The 22386-nt window shown below is 42.6% G+C and overlaps 1 protein-coding gene across 1 annotated transcript in view; it reads right to left on the bottom strand.

Annotated features, from left to right (window-relative positions):
* Nucleotides 1-4183: 4183 nt before the first annotated feature.
* The window catches only part of ltk (leukocyte receptor tyrosine kinase), an 88955-nt gene continuing 70752 nt past the window's right edge, over nucleotides 4184-22386 (bottom strand). The window contains exons 16-21 of the mRNA XM_072250730.1: nucleotides 21597-21694; nucleotides 20151-20243; nucleotides 18290-18391; nucleotides 13481-13615; nucleotides 8077-8167; nucleotides 4184-5322 (exon numbers count right to left, since the gene is read on the bottom strand). Coding sequence (XP_072106831.1) covers nucleotides 4555-5322; nucleotides 8077-8167; nucleotides 13481-13615; nucleotides 18290-18391; nucleotides 20151-20243; nucleotides 21597-21694 — 1287 coding nt within the window. The 3' untranslated portion in view covers nucleotides 4184-4554. The remainder of the gene's footprint in view (nucleotides 5323-8076; nucleotides 8168-13480; nucleotides 13616-18289; nucleotides 18392-20150; nucleotides 20244-21596; nucleotides 21695-22386) is intronic.

Genomic DNA, 22386 nt, shown 5'->3' with positions numbered 1-22386 from the left:
CAAAAGATAGCCAAATCAAAAGAAACCACCTAATGTTAACATTGAAGTGACTGTGGTTTTTTTTTGAAAAACAACCATCGACAACCTGAAAAAAGCAGAAATTTGCTTACAATATCCACAGTAACATGAAAAATGTATCAAGTTTGAGTTAAACCAATCACATTCCGTAAAACATGAAATGACATCAGATTTGGTTTGACCAATCAGGCCCCAGCTCAGGCGGTGTTTCCAGCTTGAACTTTGGATCCCTGCCTCACATTCCTGGACCAATGAGTGAGCCAGATGCCAGGTCATCTTGATCTCTGAACTTCAAATGCAGGATTGTTGGAGTTATACTGCTTTTTTTTGGCTAGTTTTGCAAATATTTTCAAGGTATTGGTGTAAGCATTAGCATAATATGCAGCACATTAGCATACCAAAGGAAATACTCCAATTTCTTGGCACTGATTAATGTTACAGCAACATGTTACAGCATCCAACTACAACTTTACCAGCATTTGAGTAAACATGTTAGACATTTAGTAAACCCTACTGACAGAATTTGTAGAAACTATAACTATTGATTTAAAATTACTTAACAGTGTTTTAACTACCTAATACAGTTTTATTAGCATTCAGGATGTCTATAAGACACATTCCTGTTTGTTTTCAGTAGTTAATCCCCTCACACCAGCAAATATAAAAGCCACCTTAGAGACCAAAAGTACCAACATAAATCATGACATTAAATTAAGAATACCAGTTCACTGGAACTGTTCTGAATTCAAAGCTATAAGGAAACAAGGAAAATATATCAGGCACCTTTAAAAAATTTTTGTTTTAATTATTTCAAAAATGTTGGAAAGGGAAAATAAGGTTTCTTAATATGTCAGGCAGGTAAGATTTCCTCCACTGCTGGTCGAGGCCAAGGGTTCCATACTTAGCTACTGACTCAGTAAGAGTCAACTCATGCAGGGTAGGGGGTTGAAATAGTGATCAAATCAGCTCAATCAGCTGCACAGAGCATCTCACAGTCTCACTTGTCAGTGGCCAGTGTTAAATTAGATAAATCACTGGCGATCTTCACTAATTGTGACCATTTGGTCTCAATTCTGTGTGAACTAGTTGCAGTAATGTATGTTAAAAAACTGAAGAAATTATCCAACCACAGTTCACAGGCTTAGCTGAATGCAGTTCTGAACCTAATCTACCACAAAAGATTGGTACTTCTTACGATAAATATAGGGAAACCATTCGGCCCATTAAGTCCATGACAGCTGCCATCAGACCCCGCCTCAGGCCTTAAAAAATATTGTCTCACATGCTCATTAATTCCCCTTCAATCATTTTGCTGCTCACTGTACCAAAAGGACACGTATAGTGGCTAAGTTTCTAGCACGTGGGACGTGGGTCAAAACCAAAGCACCTGGACGTGACCCGTGCAGTCACAGTGAGAATGTGCAGACAGTGCCCGAGGCCAGGATCAAACCCGGGTCCCCAGATCTGTGAGGCAGCAGGACTATTACTATACCACCAAAAACAGTACAACAGAATCTACCGGAGGGTCTGATGTAATGTTTCCACCCAGAACATCCACAATTCCTATAAACCCCCACCACCACCCCCTGAATCCAGCACGACATGCTGAGCTCCCCCAGCGTGCTGTTTATCGCTTCAAATTCCAGTGTCTGCGGTATCTTGTGTCACCAAAAGTGGTAACACATTCTGTTTGTGCTCACTATCAGAAATCATCTTGGAAAATGTAACACTGATATGGAATTTGCCTTGCTAAGCTTCATAAAGAAATACTTCAGGACAAAACAACTGATTTTGGAAGGACTTAACATAAGAGACCCCTATTAACATCTCCTGCAGAAACTACTTGGGAAGGACACATTTTCTGAACTTGGTGCTGTTGATGTCAGATGACAAACTCTGCCATCACCATCCCTGATGAAGATGATAGAGTTTGTCATCGAAATTTCTGTTAAAATTGATACCCGTAATGGGCTGGAAGCCCGAGAAGAGTTTATTTGCATACACAACATTTCCTATCCGTACCTGAAACGTTTAAGGAACCTTAACACTGAACAGGGACTAAAGGGAAGGGTTGGAGAGAAAGGGTCAAAGAAGGGCAAGAGCTTGGGGGATAGTGTAAAATGAGGATCAAGGGAGAGAATGGTGAGTTTGTAAGGAGAACACAGGGGTGGAAAGAGGTAGAGCAGACAGGAAGCAGTGTCAAGAATAGGGAGAGGTGAGGACGGGGAAGTGAACAGGAAAGAGGTCAAACGGAAGCAGGTGAGGAGAGATGTTAAGGAAATGGCGGGGGAGTGTGGTTGTTAAATTGGAATTAGAGATAGTGGAAGGATGAGTGTCGCACGGATAGTGTGAAAGAATACTGGGGAAGGAAAGGATAACAGGATTTTAAATGACAACATTGCTGGCCACAGTTGCTATATGAAGTGTTTGTTCTAGTAACCCCATTGTTAAAAATGATGTGCGAAGGTAATACCACAAAAGAAACGCAAACACAAGGAAATCTGCAACTGCTGGAATTTCAAGCAACACACACAAAAAATGCTGGTGAACACAGCAGGCCAGACAGCATCAGACTCTCTGACGGTGGTGTCTGAAAAGAGGATGCTGTCCAAGTTGCATGCCATCTTGGACAATGTCTCCCATCCACTACATAATGTACTGGGTGGGCACAGGAGTACATTCAGCCAGAGACTCATTCCACCGAGATGCAACGCAGAGCGTTATAGGAAGTCATTCCTGCCTGTGGCCATCAAACTTTACAACTCCTCCTTTGGAGGGTCAGACATCCTGAGCCAATAGGCTGGTCCTGGACTTATCCTGGCATAATTTACATATTACTATTTAATTATTTATAGTGCAACTGTAGCGAAAAACAACTTCTCCCGGGATCAATAAAGTATGGGTATGACTATGACTATCTATAGGAAGAGGTACAGTTGACGTTTCGGGCTGAGACCCTGTGTCCTGACGAAGGGTCTCGGCCCGAAACGTCGACCGTACCTCTTCCTATAGATGCTGCCTGGCCTGCTGCGTTAACCAGCATTTTTTGTGTGTGTTACCACAAAATAAATATTTGCTGATCCAGTTCAAACACTTTGAATAAAAATTCGTTGCAAATGATCCCAATTGTTTGTCCTGCAAAAAACCTTATTCGGAGCCTTCCTGTTTCGGTGTTCAGCTTCAATGTTGCCGTATTTACTCTTTAAACGTTCTCTTGAATTCTGTTGGTTACCAGGTGAATGACCCATTCCAATTCGTTGTTCATGTGCTCCAATCCCTCTTTAGCGAAGCAGCAAGGCGTATGTAAAACAGTGAAAATGTAATCGAGACATCATTGACCGCAGGTGCTGATGATCTGGACAACACACAAAGCGCTGGTGGAACTCAGTGCGTCCGGCAGAATCTACGGAGGGAAATGGGCAGGCGATAATTCAGGTCGAAACCCTTCCCATAGATTCCGGTTGCCCCCTAGAGGGAGACGCGGCTGTGCAATGTGAAGTCAACGTTTTCATATACTGTAAACTCTTCTTTCACGAGGACGTGTGTGAAAGGAAGATTAAAGAAGCCCTCATTTACAAAGCCGCAAATGTTGAGTCAAATAGTCCTCACAGATTCATTTCCCGTTTCAAGATAAAGAATGCCTTCTACCGAAAAATCAGAAATAAATTTTCAAAATGAGGCTCTAAGGCAGGAGTTCCCAACGTTTTTTATGCCATGGGCCAATACCATTAAGCCAAGGGTCCGTGGACCCTGGATTGGGAACCCCGGCAAGCATTTGACAGAACGATAAGCGGGTTACACTTTTGTTTCAGAAACAGTAAAAACACTTGCTTCCGTTCCCGACCCGATCATCTCAAATTATTGTACTTCCTGTCTTCATTTCACGCGCGTTAATAAGTGCTTTTTAATCAAAAAATATTTTGACTAATGTTTACCGCAGTCAATGACTCACTAACTGCATCGAAGTCCGAAAGCCCGAGACATGCATCTCAGTTAATTTAAGAACACTACTTCGAAATAGGTGTTTGTAGTTGGGAATTAAATTGGATAAGATACAATACTAGGCAGAATGTTGGAAATGTAATTCCAGTCTGTATTTGTAACTCCTAAAGATGAGGGATTTAAGAGTTCGATCCTACATCTGGTCTTATATTTTGGAGGTCGCTGTAGACTTCAGACTGTCGAGACTCATGTTTAACTTCAGTTTTCAACTGCTCCTCTCCGCTGTGTGAGATTACTTCGCCGGTCCGATGCGGCGATACATCGCGTGTCCCATATTCGTCGACGAGATCCGCGGGAAAAGTCTCATAAGTGCCAGTAAGCGATGACCGCAGAGTCCAACAAGCTCTCAGCAGCAAAACAAATATGCAGTTTTCTGACTAGCGACCTAACAGCCTTTCAATCTTATCTTGAAGATTGACGTAAGGCGGCTACTTGATAATCTGAGTGCAGTGGTCAATGGAAATGGTATATTTTACTTCAACATTCAGGCCGAACTTGGCTAATTCATGCAACGTTGCACACATGGGTTGGTTTCTACACGGGGGTGATGCTGAGGTCCTCAGACAGTGAGAGGCCCGAGTCGCGATCTCTTGTCATCTTCTCCGGGTTGCTAAGACAATCCATCTCTTTATTCAGGGGCAGGGTCTTCTGCTTGGGACCATTCTCGTCACTGGCTTCAGTTGAGAGTCGCTCCCCATCAGCGTCGCAGCCCAGACTGTCGTAAGCATAGTTTATGTTTCCGCATGGGAAGCTCTGCAGCTTGGCCAGCGCCAGCCCGCCTATCTCCAGGGGTGTATAGTAACCGATAGGGGAGGGCGACTCCCGAGAGCTGGGCGGCGAGCTGCCGTTGCAATCCAATCCCGAGTCATCATGCTCGGGGGAGGCAGGGGGCTTCCCAGCCCCTTCCACCGCCGCGGTTTGGCTGAAGCTCTCGGAGATCCAGGAGCCGTAAGTGGGATTCCAGAGGGTTTTGGAGTGGTTCTGTAGCATCTGCCCTCGCCGAGGCTTAGCATCGGGGCGGGTATTGGCCTCGGGATCCTGGCAATGCCAATCGCGGCCAAGCGAGCCCGTCTCCACGCTGCCACCAAAGTTGCCTCTCTTCAATGGCTCCCGAGGGCACTGAAGCTTTGCCCCAGCTTGCAGAAACTCGGGCACCTGACAGGTAATTTGAGGCGCAAGGTTTGTATCGACCTTCAGGGGTGTCAGACCGCTGGAGCTGTCAGGCCGTATCACTGTACCTCCTTCTTCTTCGCAGGAAGGCTCATTCTCAACAGGGAGGAGTGTGTTCACAATGTCCGGATCCTAAGTCAACACACAATGCAAAAAAAAACTTTCAATACACGCTTTAAACTTCACTCTCCTCCTTTCTTAAAAATGCCCACCTATACACGCTCAGCTTCCCGAAGAAATATTAAATCCAAGTCTCCCAGTCACGTAAAGTAACACACAGGCTGTTTTCATTTCTTCTATTGACCTGCATTCACTGACTCCCTTAACTTGCAGGATGAGTCAGTATTGAAGGGTGGCAAATGCAATGTTGGCATTCAGTTCCAGAGGACTGGAATATGAAAGCAAGGGTGTACTGTTGAGGCTTTATAAGGCATTGTTTAGTCTGCATTTGCAATATTGTGAGCATATTTTGGGTCTTGTATCAAAGGAAGGACAAACTGACTGTGGAGAGGGTCCAGAAGAGGTTCCCAAGAATGATTCTGGGTGGTGGGAGGAGGGAGGAGAGGAGAGAATGGAGTCAGAATGATGAAGAGGAATCTCATTACTGCATACTGAAAGGACTGGATAGAGTGGACCTGGGGAGGAGGTTTTCGTTAGTAGGAGAGTCTAGGAACCGAGGGCACAGCTTCAGAAATAAAGGACGTCCCTTAAAACTGAGATGGAAAAATTCTATAGCTAGAGGGTGGTGAATCTGTGGAGTTCGTGACTAGATATATTTAAGGCAGAGAATGATGTAATTTTATTATAATTATTCATTATAATTGCCATACATTATAATAAATTATAATAATTTTATATTGTATTGCAATCTACTGCTGCCAACAAATTCCCTAACATACACCAGTGATGTTAAATTCAGATTCTTGATTGGCAAGTGGGTCAAGGATAATTGGGAAAGGTGGAGGAATTGGGTTAAGAAAATCAGATCTGTTCCTGCTTCTTCTGGTCATAGTAGTGTTGCCCCAGTGTTTTGGCCAATACTAGAATTAAATTATCTGGTAGTGAGCCTGCTGCTGTTTGTGAGAGTCAATAAACCTCATTCACGTTTTCTGGGTTGTTAAGCACATTGAAATACTATTGTGAAAATATTTTTCCATCCTTCGTAAAGAAGTTCTTAAAATTTCGGTGTTGTTCAATCTTGGTTGATTACCAGAGCAACCACACTTTAAATTAAAAATTTTAGTCATATTCAAGATCTGATGTGCAACTAATTCATCCCATCTTTATAACTTATTCCAGTGCTACAGTCTACTCCCCACCCATTCTGCATTCATCCAACTCTGAGCTCTCTGCCAATAGCAATTCCAGTTTCTCCGCTTTACTGCTGTTACCTGTGCCGTCACCTACCTAAGCCCTGAAACTCTGGAGTTCCCTCCCTAAATGCACTCTTTCTCTGCTTCATTCTTCTATTCAGTTAAAAGCTTGCGATCATCTGCGCTCATGTTTCATTTCGTGACTTGCCTTCACGTTCTTACTGATAGCATTTCTGTGAAGCTTCTCAGGATCTTTCCCATGTTAAAGTAAGTATATAAATGCTAGTTAATATTGTGTGATCCTTGCCAGATGAATTCCTCACAACACCAACAGTAAGTGACTATGTTATCTTAGTGTTTCTTATCCACAATCTTGGTGAGATTGGTGACCATTATTATTAAGCCCATGAATCTGGCTGTAACACACTAAATAGATTTTGATTCATGTCAAACCATGTACTAATGATAGTTCTTGTAGAACCACTCCAGTAATGGCTGCAGCTATTCACTAATCTATAGACCCGAAGTCCAAGGCTGGTATTTCTTAAGCCATAAATTGAATGTTGCAGGGAAAAGACTGATCAAGTCAGCAATATTAATTCATTCCGTATGAGTCATTTGACCACACCTGTTCTTTTAGGATGCCTGGACACCAGTTGTTGTTAATCTAATTCAGAAAACAAAATAAACTAGGTGTAAATCTGAAGTAAGAGCTGAGAAAGATGGAACTACTTAACTGGGCAGGCAGCATGACGGAGACAGAAAGAGATTAAACATTTTAGACCAACGAACTTTCATCGCTGTCTTTCACGCAGAGAAGGGTCATCGAGTTTAATCCCTTCCCCCCTCCACAGACGTTGCCTGACGCATTTGAATCTTTCCTGTTCTATCCTCTATCCAGAGCTATCCTTCAGTCCTGTACAGTTTTAATACCCTGTGTAGACTAAATTTCTTGTTCTGAAATGTCATTCTTTATAAAGATGCTCAGTTGATGTTCACTTGAACCAGTATCCAACTGGATCACAGCCCCAATTCCAGTAAAGGGTCCTCATAGTCCTGTCTCAGATTCAATTTGGCTAACTCCTTTTACCCATTGCATTTGTTGCCTTTGAAACAATTTTCTTTTTGATTTTTCATGAAGAATCCTTGGATATCAACCAGGTCACAGAAGAAGAGTCTAATGTCTATGTTACCATTAAGTCAAAAATTTATTTCTTCATCTATATGATACCCAATGTTCTTTAACAACCAATTTCCACAGAGCCTAGCTCAAGACTGGCCATTCATGGTTAGATGGCTGCCGCCTGGATCAGTGTGTTAAACATCCTTGTGAAAGGGAAACTAGATAGCTGCCTGAGAAAGAGATGGGTGGTTAGTGGACTTTTGTGATGGAGCTGATATTTTACTGTAATGCAAAATAGCTGACATTTGTGACTGATGGCCAACAAAGAACGTTGTCAATATGGTTTCTGTTTTAATGTAAGAATTATGGAAGTTATCTTCCACACAGTTGCTTCTGCAGCTGACAATGTTTATTCTAATATTTCTACTGAATACATACTGAGCTTCCTACCTGAGTACAGTAGTTAATTCTTTCCAAAATAGTGGAGAAATCTGGCCGATGTTCAGGTGAATGCTGCCAGCACTGGGTCATGATACGATATCTAAAGGAAGGTTACCAGATAAATTCATTCAAACTGTACAGTCTCAGGACAGCTTAGTATTTTACAGCCAATTGTGCACATTTGAAGCAAAGACCTTTATTGAATATAGGAGTACTGCATAGATGTCTTGCCACAATTATATTGGACCCTGGAGAGTCCAAATCTGGAGAACTAGTTACAGTTTTGGTCTACTTTCCCAGAATGCATGCTGCAGAGGATGTACAAAGATTTCTCAGACTACTTCCAAGGATGGTGGGTTGATCATACAGGAGAAGTTGAATAGAATAGACAAGTATTTTCTCAAGTTTAGCAAAATGGGAAGTGAACCTCATTGAAACTTACAAAATTCTTACAGGTATCATCAGGCTGGGTAGGATGTTTCCCTTGGATGAGGAATCTAGGGTATTGCAGTTACAGAAAAAGACACTGGGAATTTCTCCAAGAAATCCTGGAAGGTAGTGAATCATTGGAGCTCTCAAACCTGAAGGGTTGATAAGCCTTTTTCAAGGAGCTCATTGATGGATACAAAGGAGGATATTAAAGGGATCAAAGCATACAGGAGCAGTGCATGAAAAGGGTGTTGAGGCACAAGATTGTGTTGAAATCTGGAGCATGCTTGAATGGCTAGCTGGCCTACTGCTCCTAATTCTGATGTTATAATGTAGAAAACACAGCAAGCAAGTAGTACATTACAGACTCCCTACACACCAATGTGATAATGATCTGATGATTAGATTCAGTGATAATAGCAGAGAGATGGAAATTGGCCAGAGGACCTCGGAGGGCTCTTCTGTTCATTGCTGTTTTGTGACACCAGCTCACTTAAACCACTGGAAGACTTAGATAGGATTTTGGTTTAACATTTCATCCAAAACATAACAACCTTGACAGTGCAATTAGTCCCTCAACATGAAATATATGGATAGAGTACATGAAAGTTAATGAAATAGTGTACATTATCTGTGGACTCAGAGGAGATGGTGTGGCCAATGAAACAAGACTAACTTTGCATTTGTTGTGCTCTTCTGCCCTTGTCTCCAGTTTCTTGATGTTTCTATATTGGAGCCAAGTCATTCACCTCAACTTAAGAGACTATGTTTTCCCTATAAGTGCACGTATGATCAGCTGAAGGATGTCATAGTGTAGCCTCTGCAGAATTCTAGAGCAGGGGTCCCCAACATTTTTTGCAAAGTAGACCGGTTTAATATTGGGGTGGGGGTAGGGTTGCCAACGGACAAGAGTAGCAGTCAAATACATTGGGTTTACCCCGAGAAAGACTACAATGCCCATGAAGCCTTGCGCTGGCACCAGTGCACATGCGTGACTTGCGCATGCGAGACCTGTGCATGCGTGTATGTGCCGATTTTTTTCTACAAATCGTTTTTTTGGTGATTCTGTTCGGGGGGGGGAGTTAATCACGACCCGAATATAGGTGATAAGTGGCTAATACACTCAATGTCGTTTCTGAAAGAGTTTATCTAACAAATTTAATATTAAACACACAGCGCATATTTTCCTCGCATGAATGTAGTGATAAATCAATTATCAGGGGAGCTTGAAGTAAGTGTTGAACTAACTTCCAGTAGAAGTGGTAGAGGCAAGTTCGATATTATCATTTAAAGAAAAATTGGATAGGTATATGGACAGAAAAGGAATGGAGGGTTATGGGCTGAGTGCAGGTCGGTGGGACTAGGTGAGAGTAGCGTACGGCATGGACTAGAAGGGCAGAGATGGCCTGTTTCCGTGCTGTAATTGTTATATGGTTATATAAGTCAATAGCGTCATAACATTTTAAGTAACACTTAGATATTAAACGCACAGCACGTATTTTCCCCGTATGAACATAGAAAATCATCGCAACACACCAATATCGCTGAATCAGTGGGAGCCCTAGGTTTGTTTTCCTGCAACAAAATGGTCCCATCGAGGGGTGATGGGAGACAGCGATACTCGAAGGGGGTTCCTTATGTCCAGTCTATTCCGCAATTTAGTTTTCGTTGCATTCATTGCAGAAATATGTTGGAAATGGAAGCAACGTTTTCAGTGCTTTTGTGGCTGTCTCAGGATATTTAGCCTTGACTTTGAACCAGAATGCCAGCAGAGATGTTATGTCAAACATACTTTTCAGTCCATCGTTATTTGCAAGCTCGAGGAGTTGATCTCCTTCCCGCACTGACATGGATGACGCGCGGGTAATGACCTCGCATGCGTTCAAGCTCAACAGTGGGCGTGACAGGGAATGAGGAAAGGTGCAGCTGACTCCTATCACCAAATCATATCATTTCCTCACGGCCCGGTAGCGCATGCTTTGCAGCCCGGTGGTTGGGGACTGCTGTTCTAGAATTTACTGAGCCATAATGAAAAAGAGATTTCATAGCTAAAATTCCTTTTTTTGATTATTGAAGATTACAACGGTACCTTTAACATTTTCATGTATTTCCATATTTACTTAAGACATAGGAGGATGTCATTCGGGCCCTTGAATCCATAAAACCATAAAACATAGGAGCAGAATTAGGCCATTGGTCCACTGAGTCTGCTCTGCCATTTCATCTTGGTGGATATATTATGCCTCTCAACCATATTCACTTGCCTTCCCCCTACTCACCTGTAATCTTTGATACCCTTACAAATCAAGAATCAATAAACCTCCTCTCTAAATATATCCAGTGATTTGGCCTCCACAATTAATTTCACAGATACTCCACCCTCTGGGTAAAGAAACTCTCCCTCATCTCTATTCTAAAGGGACATCTATTCTGAGACTGTGCCCTCTGGTCCTAGACTCTCCTAATATAGGAAACAAGCTCTCCATGTCCACTCCTTCTTTCAATAGTCGATAGATTTCAGTGAGATCCACTCTCATTCTTCTAAACTTCAGTGAGTACAGGCCCAGAGACATCAAAAGCTCCTTTTTATTAACCCTTTCATTCCGGGGATCATTCTCAAGAACCTTCTCTGGACCCTCTCCAATGCCAGCATATATTTCCTTAGATAAGGGGACCAAATCTCACATTACACCAAGCACGATCTGACCAATACATTATAAAGCCTCAGCATCACATTCCTCCCTGGTCTTATATTCTAGTCCTCTCAAAATAAATGCAAACATTGCATTTGTTTTCCTCACCACTGTCTCAACCTGCATGTTAACATTTATGGAATCCTACACCAAAACGCCAAAATCCCTTTACATCCTAGATTTCTGAATTTGTGCTTCATTTAGAAAGTAGTCTGAGATTCTATTTCATCTGCCAAAGTGCACGACCCTACACTTCCCTGCACTGTATTCCATCTGCACTTCTCCAAACTAAGTGCTTCCGTAGACTCCCTTCTTGCTCAGAACTACCTGCCACTCCATCTATCTTTGTATTTTCCGCAAACCTTGCCACAAAGCCGAGTCGGCCATCCAAATCATTGATATGTAATGTGAAAAGAAACGCTCCCAACACTGGCCTGTGCGAGAAACCACTAGTTGCCTGTAGACAACAGAAGAGGCTCCCTTTATTCCCACTCTTTACCAGCTGCCATTCAGTAAATCCTCTAGCCATGATAGTATATTTCCAGTAATACCATGGGTTCTTTATCTTGTTTAGCAACCTCACATGTGGCACCTTGTCAAAGGCCTTCTGAAAATCAGTAAACAACATCCACTGACTCTCCTATGTCTATCCTGCTTGTTATTTCCTCAAAGGGTTCCAGCAGATTTGTCAGACAAGATTTCCCCTTAAGGAAACCATGCTGACTTTGGCGTATTTTATAATGTGCCTCCAAGTACCCTGAAATCACATCTTAAATAATGGACTCCGGAATCTTCCCAATCACCAAAGTCAGGCTAACTGGTCTATAATTTCGCAAACATGAGGAATTCTGCAGATGCTGGAAATTCAAGCAACACACATCAAAGTTGCTGGTGAACGCAGCAGGCCAGGCAGCATCTCTAGGAAAAGGTACAGTTGATGTTTCAGGCCGAGACCCTTCGTCAGGACTAACTGAAAGAAGAGCTAGTAAGAGATTTGAAAGTGGGAGGGGGAGGGGGAGATCCAAAATGATAGGAGAAGACAGGAGGGGGAGGGATGGAGCCAGGAGCTGGACAGGTGATTGGCAAAAGGGGATATGAGAGGATCATGGGACAGGAGGCCCAGGGAGAAGGAAAAGGGGGAGGGGGGGGAAATCCAGAGGATGGGCAAGGGACAGAGGGAGTAAAAGGTGAGTGAGTGAAAGAATGTGTGTATATAACGGAGGGGGTACGATGGGGATGTGGGACATTAGCGGAAGTTAGAGAAGTCAGTGTTCATGCCATCAGGTTGGAGGCTAACCAGACGGAATATAAGGTGTTGTTCCTCCAACCTGAGTGTGGCTTCATCTTTACAGTGAGATCCTGCTTTCTCTGGCAGACAGAGCATAGGTGTTCAGCAAAATGATCTCCCAGTCTGCGTCAGGTCTCGACAATATATAGAAGGCCAGTGACCCTATATCTATGGAAGGATGTGCTGGTACTGGAGAGGATTTAGAGGAGGCTACCTAGAATTGCTGGAGTTCAGAAGAATGAAGGGGAATGTTATTGAAACCTATTGAATATTGAAAGGCCTGGATAGAGTGGACATGGAAAGGATGTTTCCAAAAGTGGAAGAGTCTAGAATCAGTGGGCACAGCCTCCGAATAGAAAAAAAAACAAAGATGCGAGGAATTTCTTCGCCAGTGTGGCAAATCTGTAGAATTCATTGCCACAGCAAGCCAAGTCATTGGGTATATTTAAACTGGAAGCTGATAAGTTCTTCATCAGTCAGGGCTTCAAAATTACAGGGAGAAGGCAGGAGAATGGTGTTGAGAGGGAAAATCAATCAACCATGATCAAATGGTAGAGTAGACTCGATGGGCCAAATGGCCTAATTTTCTCCTTTGTCTTATATGGGCTTACATTGGAGTATTATGAACTCTGCGTTTGAAGTGGTGTAATCTACGCATAAACACCTTGCCTCTTTTCCTACAATAATGACTTTAACACACCTTACTAGCTGTAAAAATCAGGAGGTTTGAAAGTTGGTACATGATGCAATTTCTTAAGATTGATCCATATTCAAACAATTAACAATGTTTATTCAGCAACATTCCTCATCAAGTTTCATCCATGTGCTGATGAAATGTTTAATGTCCATCTTGATCCAGGATTTTGTCTTGTTACCCTTTTGATTACTGTTTAATTCACTCTGCTTTCAGGAACATCTTTTGATTACTGTTTGACCTGCAGCTATACTTTGTGCTGGAAATAGCCCTAATTTGTCATCACCCTGCTTTGCTAAGATTACTTACACAGGTCCTGGACAGTTCTTAGGGGGATCCATCCTTCCACCATTTGTCACAAACTCCAAAACTTCCTGATTGCTCTTGCAGGGATAGGGCATGTATCCAAGTGATAAGATCTCCCATAGCAACACACCAAATGACCTGCAGAGATATTCAAATGCAAGAAAGGACTTGAAATTTTATAGCGTGGCTCAAAGTGCTTTACAACCAGTTGGTGTGAATTTAATAATGTAGTGACACTTAGCATGGATTGTATCAATATGATTCATATTAACAATGTCACTAAGTACTAATATGTAGTGAGATATGAAACTAAAACCTGGGAATACTCCACAGGTTGTGCGGCACCTGGGGAAAGAGACAGACATAACATTTCAGATTGAAGTTAATTCTCTCTTTTTTCCATTGACACTCTCTGAAGCTTTTTCTTCTTTCATTTTAGATTTGTAGTATTTGCATTGTTTTAAATTTCTGTTTTTAATTTCAGTTGATTGCAAAATGAAATCCTGTCACAGGTACCAATGCTTGTCGGTGGAATCAGAAACGTGCTCGGGTCACTAGGAATACTGAGCTCCTCTCAAATACTTCTCACAGACCCTTTAAAGCAATTGAGAGGAAAGTTTGGGGGTGGTCTTTGTTTCAACTTTTCATTCAAATGATGGTACCGCCAATATTTCAATATTTCTCAATATTTATCAAGATAGAGCACGGTATGGGCTTTTCCAGCAGACCAGCAATCCCCCGATATAATCCTAGCCTCATGATGGGATAATTTACGATAACCAATTGACCTACCAAGTAGTCTTTGGATTGTGGGAGGAAACCGGAGCACCCAAAGGAAACACACGCAGTCATGGGAAGAAGATACAAACTCCTTACAGGCAGCAGTGGGAATCGAATCCTGGTCGCCTGTACTGTATGTCACTTCACTACCATGCCGCCACTGGCATGTTTTCCTGGATAATACACCCAAGGCTTTGAAGAGGGACTTTCAACTAAAAGCAGCAGTCTTACTATAGCTGACCTGAATTTTATTCTGTGGTGTTGCTGTGCAATATTTGGTTGCAGGGTTTATGTGTGGGCAGGATGGAGGCAAGCCCACATGACTAGTTAGATCTTTTGAGTGAATGAGTGAAATCATGGGGAAGTTGGAGGGCTATCATTTTGCAAGAGGTTCAAGTACAGACGAAGAATACAGCACCTCATCTGTTAATAATTAGATTAGATGAAATTGGATGTATCAGTGCCGTGTGCATTGAAACATAGAGTCAAATGCATCATTTGCATTAACAACCAACACTGTCTGAGGGTGAGCTGGGGGGAGCCTGTGGGTGTTGCCAAGCTTCTGGCCCTGACAAAGCATGCCCACAATGAGAACTAGACCATCTTCTGGCTGGAGCATGCCTGACATAAGAGGAAGCGTGCAGAGTAGTCTCCTATTGTCTCAGTTGCCTTTAGGTAGGTTTGAGGGATTATCAGTAAAAATCTCAGGGTCCTCCCCGCCCCCACCCAATTAAACTGAGATTTTGTCTGAGCGTTCACTGCTTCTCAACAAACTGCCATCATGTTCTTGAACTGAAATAAAAGACCTTCATTCTACCTCGGACTTAATTTCCCTCAACTTGCACTAATGTCATTATGTCTAGTTTTGTTTATCTTGTCAGGTGAGTTATGTATAATTTATGTTAATTTAATATGTGCTACTGATGCAAAAAGTAAATTCTGATGGTGTTTATATCCTAAATATGCATGCCCTTGACATCCACCACACTGAGTAAAATAACTTACCCCTTTTGCATCCCCCTTGAACCTACCCCCCCTCACCTTCAATGCATGCCCTCCAGTATTAGACATTGCAACCCTGGGAAAGAGATACACTCTGTCCACTCTATCTATGTCTCACGTAATTTTGTAAACCTCTATCAGATCTCCCTTTAGCTTCTGAGAAAACAAACCTCTTCTGCAGCCTCTCCAAAGACTCAACATCTTTCCTATAGCAGGCAACCAGAACTGTATGTAATACTCCAGGTGTGGCCAAACCAGAGTCATATAAAATTGCAACATAGCCTCCTGATTTTGAACTAGCATTCCAAAAGCCTTCTTAACCACCTTTTTGACCTGTGTAGCCACTTTCAAGGAGCTATGAACATGGATCCCAAGATCTCTCTGCTTGGCAACACTGTTAAGGATCTTGTCCTTAACAGTGTACTGTCTCCTTGCATTTGCCCTAGCGAGGTGCAACACCTCACATTTATCTGGGTCAAACTCCATCTGCCATTCCTCAGCTCACATCCCAGAAATCTCATCTCTTGCCTTTTTCAATAACCTGGGGTAAATCCCATCAAGCCCAGGGGAATTATCCACCTTAATACTCATTCGGAGACCTAACACTACCTCCTGCTTGACCTCTAAACACCCTAACATACTTATACGCTCAGCACTGATCTCCAGGTCCACCATATCCTTTTCCTTGGTAAGCACTGAAGCAAAGTACTCAAGTACCTCATTCACGTTCTCTGCATCCAAGCAAATGATCCACCCCCTTTATCCTTGAGCTCCCACCCCCTCCCTAGTTATCCTCTTGCTCTTGATGTAGGTATAGAATGCCTTGGGATTCACTTTAATCCTACTTGTCAACAACTTTTCATGGCCCCTCCTGGATTTCCTAATTCACTTCTTAGTTCCTTTCTAGCTTCTTTGTACTGCTCATGTGCTTTGTTTGATCCTATCTTCCAAAGTTTTACATACATTTCCTTTCTCTTCTTGACTAAATTCATCGTCTCTCTAGACATCCAAGGTTCTCTTATCTTTCCATCCCCGTCTGTCCTTCTAACAGGAGCATACCTTTCCTGTACTCTGTGCAATTGGTCTTTAAAATCTCTCCACATGTCTGATGTGGACTTGCCTGAGAAAAGGTGTTCCCAATTAATGCTTCTTAATTCCTGCCTAACGCCCTTGTAATTTGCTCCAATTTAAAACTCTCCTGTAAAGACTATATCTGTCATTATCTATAGCTAATCTGAAAGCTCAGGAGTTGTGGCCACGGTTCCCTAACTGTTCACCCACTGAAAGGTCAGTCACCCTAGCCAGGCTCATTACCCAACATCAGGTCCAGTACGGCCCCTCCTCTCATTGGTCCATTCACATATCGATTTTCAAAACCTTCCTTGGTATACCTAACAAATTCTACCCCATCTAAACCCCTTACGCTAAGGTGGTCCCAGTTTATATTGGGGAAGTTGAAATTCCTGTGACAATAACCCTATTATTTTTACACATTTCCTTAATCTGATTTTATATCTGTTCCATCAACGTCCCAATGACTACTGGGGGGGTCTGTAGTACAATCCCATCAGCGTGATTACATCCTTACTATTCCTGAGTTCCACCCAAAATGGACTTAGTGTCTGACCCCTCCGTTATGTCTCCCCTGAGTGCAGCTGTGATATGGTCCCTGATTAGTAGTGCAACTCTCCCTGCCCCACATACACACTTTTACCTCCTCCTCTCTCTTTTCTGAAGCTTTGAAAACCTGGTACATTAATCCCCGATTCTTGTCCCTCACTTCATCAATTTTCGGTAATGGCTACAACATTGTAGTTCCATGTACTGATCCATGCTCTAGGTTCATCACCCTTACTCCAAGCATTAAAATATTTCCAGCATCTGTAGATTTTCTCTTGTTTAGCATTAAAATATACCCACTTCAAACTAAGCGACCCACCATACCTGTTTTTTTTTTAAATCTAGAATAAATGATGCATCTGTCGAATTATTAGGTGCTGATCACAGTAACCTAACCTAGAAATTTAATTACACAAAATAAAACACAAGCAGTGAGCAGGATTGGTTGCAAACAAGCCCTTTGACATGGTACAGTTGTCATTCATTATGTGCCATGCCAATCACTTAGGTGTTCGTTGTCTTGACCATGACTGTTCCTGGCAAATTTTTCTACAGAAGTAGTTTGTTATTAACCTTTTTCTGGGCAGTGTTTTTGCTGATAATCCCAGCCATTATCAGTACTCTTCAGAGATTATCTGCCTGGAGTCAGTGGTCACTTAACCAGGACTTGTGATGTGCACCAGCTGCTGATACAACCTGCTCCCATGGCTTCATGTAACCCTGATCGGGGGCTAAGCAGCTGCTACATCTTGTCCAAGGGTGGCCTGCAGGCTAGTGGAGGGATGAAAGTGCTTGACACCTCCTTTGTTGTTGTCGTTGTTGTAGACAATTCATTGTAATGAGAGATGTTCTCAGTATAGTAGGGCTGCTATTGATTTTTCGTGTTGGCGCGTGGCCAAGTGGTTAAGGTGTCGGTCTAGTGATCTGAAGGTCACTAGTTCGAGCTTCAGCTGAGGCAGCGTGTTGTGTCCTTGAGTGAGGCACTTAACTACACATTGCTCTGTGACAAAACTGGTGTCAAACATTTCTCAAATTTATCAACACATTTTAGAACATACTCTCAATGGCCACATTAGTGGCGTGGAGAGGGGAGACTTGCAGCATGGGCAACTGCCGGTCTTCCATACAACCTTGTCCAGGTCTGTGCCCTGGAAACCTTCCACGGCACAAATCCATGGTCTCGCGAGACTAACAGATGCCAATTATTATTACTATTGATTTTTCATTTGTTTTGGTGGGTGTGAATACTTGTGCCATGTCTGCCATCTCTGTTTTGCACCCTTAGCTTTTCAGGGGTGCAAGGTTTAGTGAACAGAGAACATGCACTAGTTTGGCCACAACTGGTTAGACGTTGACTTCACAGAACGACCTGCCATGAGCTTTAGGTGTTGCAAATGTCTGCTGCATTACCATGTGTCTGTCTTTGAAGTGAAGATTCCTTCAAGGAAAGCTTCTGGAGGCATCCACTTGACTGGTAGCATTGCGCGCCCACCTTTCCTGTAGTAACTCGCCCTGGAGAGAGGCACATTGAGATCAAATTACGCAAGGAGAATCTGGGAATTAAGCTGAGTTTTAGGAATGAACTGCAATAATCACGGGCACTTCTGCAGCTTATTTCACAACAAAACATTCCAAGGAGCTTTACAAGTATATTCTCAAATAAGGTTTGACCACACAGGGAGATGTTAGCACGGGTAGGTTTTAAGGACTGTCTTAAAAGAAAACTAGAGGGGCTGACTAGAAAGGGGATTTAAGTGTTTAGCATAATGGCGGTGAGATTAAAATTAGGGCATTTTCATGGTGGGAATCTATTTATTTATTGAGATAGAGCATGGAATAGGCCCAGCTATGCCACTTTAGCCCTGGCCTAATCGTGGGACAGTGTACAATGATCAATTAGCCTACCAATGGGTACATCTTTGGACTGTGGGAGGAAACCAGAACACTTGGAGAAAATTCTTGCGGTCACGGGGAGAACGTACAAACTCTTTACAGAAGGTGGTGGGAATTGAACTGGGGTCAACGGTACTGTAAAGTGTTGCACTAACCAGTATGCTCCTGTGCCACCCCAAGTGGAAGAGTGCAGTGATCATAGGATAAGTGGTCTGGAGGAGGTTACAAAGATAAGGAGAAGTGACGATACAGCGGAATTTGAAATAAAAAGATATTGCTCTGATAATACCAATGTAGGATAGCAAATACAGGAGTGATGAGTGGATGGGACTTCTCTGCTCAACTTGCTCTGAGCTTTTAGTTAAGATCGAGTCTCGTGAGGGTGGAACAGTGGGAGTGCTTTGGAACACTTACATCCGAAGGTAAGAAAGGTAAAGCTGCAGTTAGCAGCAGTTGAGCTGATGGTGGAATCAGATCATTTTATTGATGTGGGAGTAGACTGCTTTAGCTACAGCATGGATTTGCAACCACACTGGACCACCATTGCCGAAGTTACAAGGCTCTGACAGGGATGGCATCAAGATCTGTGTAACTGAGCATGGACAGAATGCCTATGGTCTTCCAGATATTCAGCCAGAGGAAATTTCAACTCATTCTGTTCTGAATAGTAGACAAGCTATCTGACAAGTCAAATACAGGTGAGGGGTGCTTTACTGAGGCTGATGTTGGCACTCTGCATACTGAAGCTGACAATGGGCTCAGATAACACTACAAGGGACATCCTTCAGGCTCAGCAAAGGTAATCATTCCTAACTGAGAAGAGAAGTCATTATGGATAATTCTTTAGCTGCAACTAGACATATATTTAAGGAAACCATCGAGCATGGCCCCATCCAGATACAAGACAGCTGAGAAGTACTGAAGAAGAATGATTTGGTGAACCACACTAAAGACTAAATTTGTCAAGTATATCATGCATCCTTGTGAGTGGGTTTGTACATAGTAAGGCATTGGGCCGGCTGGTGGTGTAGTGGCATCAGTACTGGACTTCAAGGCAGATGGTCCTGAGTTCAAGCCCAGCCAGGTCCCAACCTGGGCAGCAACAGTATATGCAAGGAAGGAAGGCCTGTCAATCTACTTCCGTATCTTGCCTTCAGTCATTCTTCACTCCTCCCTATCCCTGCAATCTCCTCCAGACCAATAGTCCTCCAATCATCGCACTCTTCCAATTAGGGCGGCATCCTAGCATAGTGGTTGGTGTCTAGTCATTGCGATAGTAAGGCATGGACTTGATTATAGTAAATACTATCTAAAGGATGGACTGGTCCAGCTAAATTCAACTCATGTCAAACACAAGACTGGCAAGGATATGAGATACCTGTAAATGTCTCGAGCCATCCCGAAGTCTCCAATTTTAGCTGCTCGCTTGGGTCCAGTGCAGGTTAATAAACAATTCCTAGCTGCAATGTCCCTGAGAGGAACCAGCCAGAAAAGAGTTAGATAAATCTGACGCCAGCATGCTGAACTCTATCACAGGAATAGCAATGGCTGGCACCACTGTTGAAATGATGTACAGAACAACAGTAATAATAGAGGTTATAGATACACCAAGGAAAATGTGCAGTCATAATAATGGATACAGCGGCTGTAATAAAAAGGACACAAGAACTATAATAATAGTGGACATTCAATAACAACAAGGTATTAAGAATAGCCACAACTCTTACCAGCAGGATATAGTTGCAGAAGTAACAATGGACACATCTACAATAAAAACGATGGGAACTACAGAAATCATATCGGTCCCAACCAGAGCAAGAGACGGAACCACATAAAATCCAAAATTACAACTTTGTTCTTAGCTGGCTCCTGGTTTCCAGTCCAATTTTGTGAGGTTTTGAAGTGGATGAGGCCAATGTGGGAACTGCCAATTCTTCGACAGACAGTGTGGGTGGTGCCTAATAGGATGTTCCCTCTCAGCTGCACGGCCACACAGTAACTGAAGTGCTCCCACACACATAGCCTTTGTTGTCGCACAGCTGGAATTTTCTTCTATATAATGTTAATGTTAAGGTAACACACAGTTTTCAGGACGTGTAAAAATTTCCTGCTCAGAGCAACGGTTGGTCTGCACAGCTGTAAAAAAAGTTAGAGGGAACACTAATGGCTAGTGACCAGTTTGTGAGGTGGAAGTGCTTCCAATACTGTAATGGTATTCAAAACCATCCTAAGTTCTCACTCTCTGCTTTCAGAGGGTCATGGGTCAGAAATTTTCAGGAATCAGTGGGGATGTTGTATTTCTTCTAGCATGCTCTGAGAGCCTCCTTGAATCTTTTGCTCTGTCCACCTGGTCATCTATGTGACAGAGCTTGGCATAAATTGTCTACTTCTGGAATATGGGGTCATGTTGACGACACTGTGCACCCAACATGCTTACTGTAATTGCAGCCTCAGTGATCGGAGTATTGGCATGGGAGAGGATGCTGGGATTAGTCTGCTTATTCTTCTAGTGAACTAGGCTTTAGCAGAGAGAACATTGTTGGTATCTTTCCAGTACCTTGAGGTGCCTGCTACACTGCAGATATATTCTGCCATACTTATAACTTGCAAACTCTCAGGTTTATGAACAGTTCTCAGGAATGGAGCCCTCTTGTAACCCGGGGTGACCTGTACAGGAATAACTACAGTGATAAAGAAAGGTACATCTTCACTAGTTATAAAGGATATAACCCAAGCAAACAAAAAGAAACTAATACAATTCATTAATATAAAATCTAATGCCTTTAGTCTGATTAAGATTCCATAATCTGATATCATTACCAACCTGTGAATGAAATGGTTGTCTTCCAGGTATTTGCAGCCGCAAGCTATATCCTTGGCCATGCTCAGAAGGTCCAGCATTGTCATTGTAGATGTGTGTGCCTGAAGTAAAAACAATAAATGGCACTGGTATGAGATGATCCACTGCATTTAATATGGTTAAGAATAAACCATTAAATTTAGAAAATTAGTCAACAACTAGGTGTCAAACCATATAACTTATATTATGATCATAGGACACAAAGCTATAATTATGTCTTGAATTATGGAGTCTTTGGATATTTGTTGCATTTCTAAAGAAATACAAGTGAAAACAGAAGTACATTATGCATAAGACCATAAGATATAGGAGCAGCATTAGGCCATTTGGGCTTTCGAGTCTGCTCCGGCATTCAATCATGGCTGATATTTTTTAAACCTATCTTTGTAGGATACAAAGGGAAATTGACAGGATGCAGAGCTGGGCTGAGAAGTGGCAGATAGAGTTCAACTCAGAAAAGTACGATGTGATGCACTTTGGAAAGGTCAAATTTGAAGGTGGAGTACGGGCTTAATGATAGGATTCTTAGCAGTGCGGAGGAACAGAAGGAGCTTGAGGTCCACATCCACAGATCCCTCAGAATTGCCGTGCAAGTTGATAGGGTTGTTAAGGCGGCTTATTGTGTGTTGACCTTCATTAGTCGGGGGATTGAGTCCAAGAGCGACGAGGTAACGTTGCAGCTCTATAAAACTCTGGTAGACCACACTTGGAATATTGTGTTCAACTCTGGTCACCTCATTATAGGAACGATTTG

This window comes from Mobula birostris, chromosome 1 (assembly GCF_030028105.1).
Source record: "Mobula birostris isolate sMobBir1 chromosome 1, sMobBir1.hap1, whole genome shotgun sequence".
Classification (NCBI taxonomy): domain Eukaryota; kingdom Metazoa; phylum Chordata; class Chondrichthyes; order Myliobatiformes; family Myliobatidae; genus Mobula; species Mobula birostris.
This window is presented reverse-complemented; position numbering and strand designations above follow the sequence as displayed.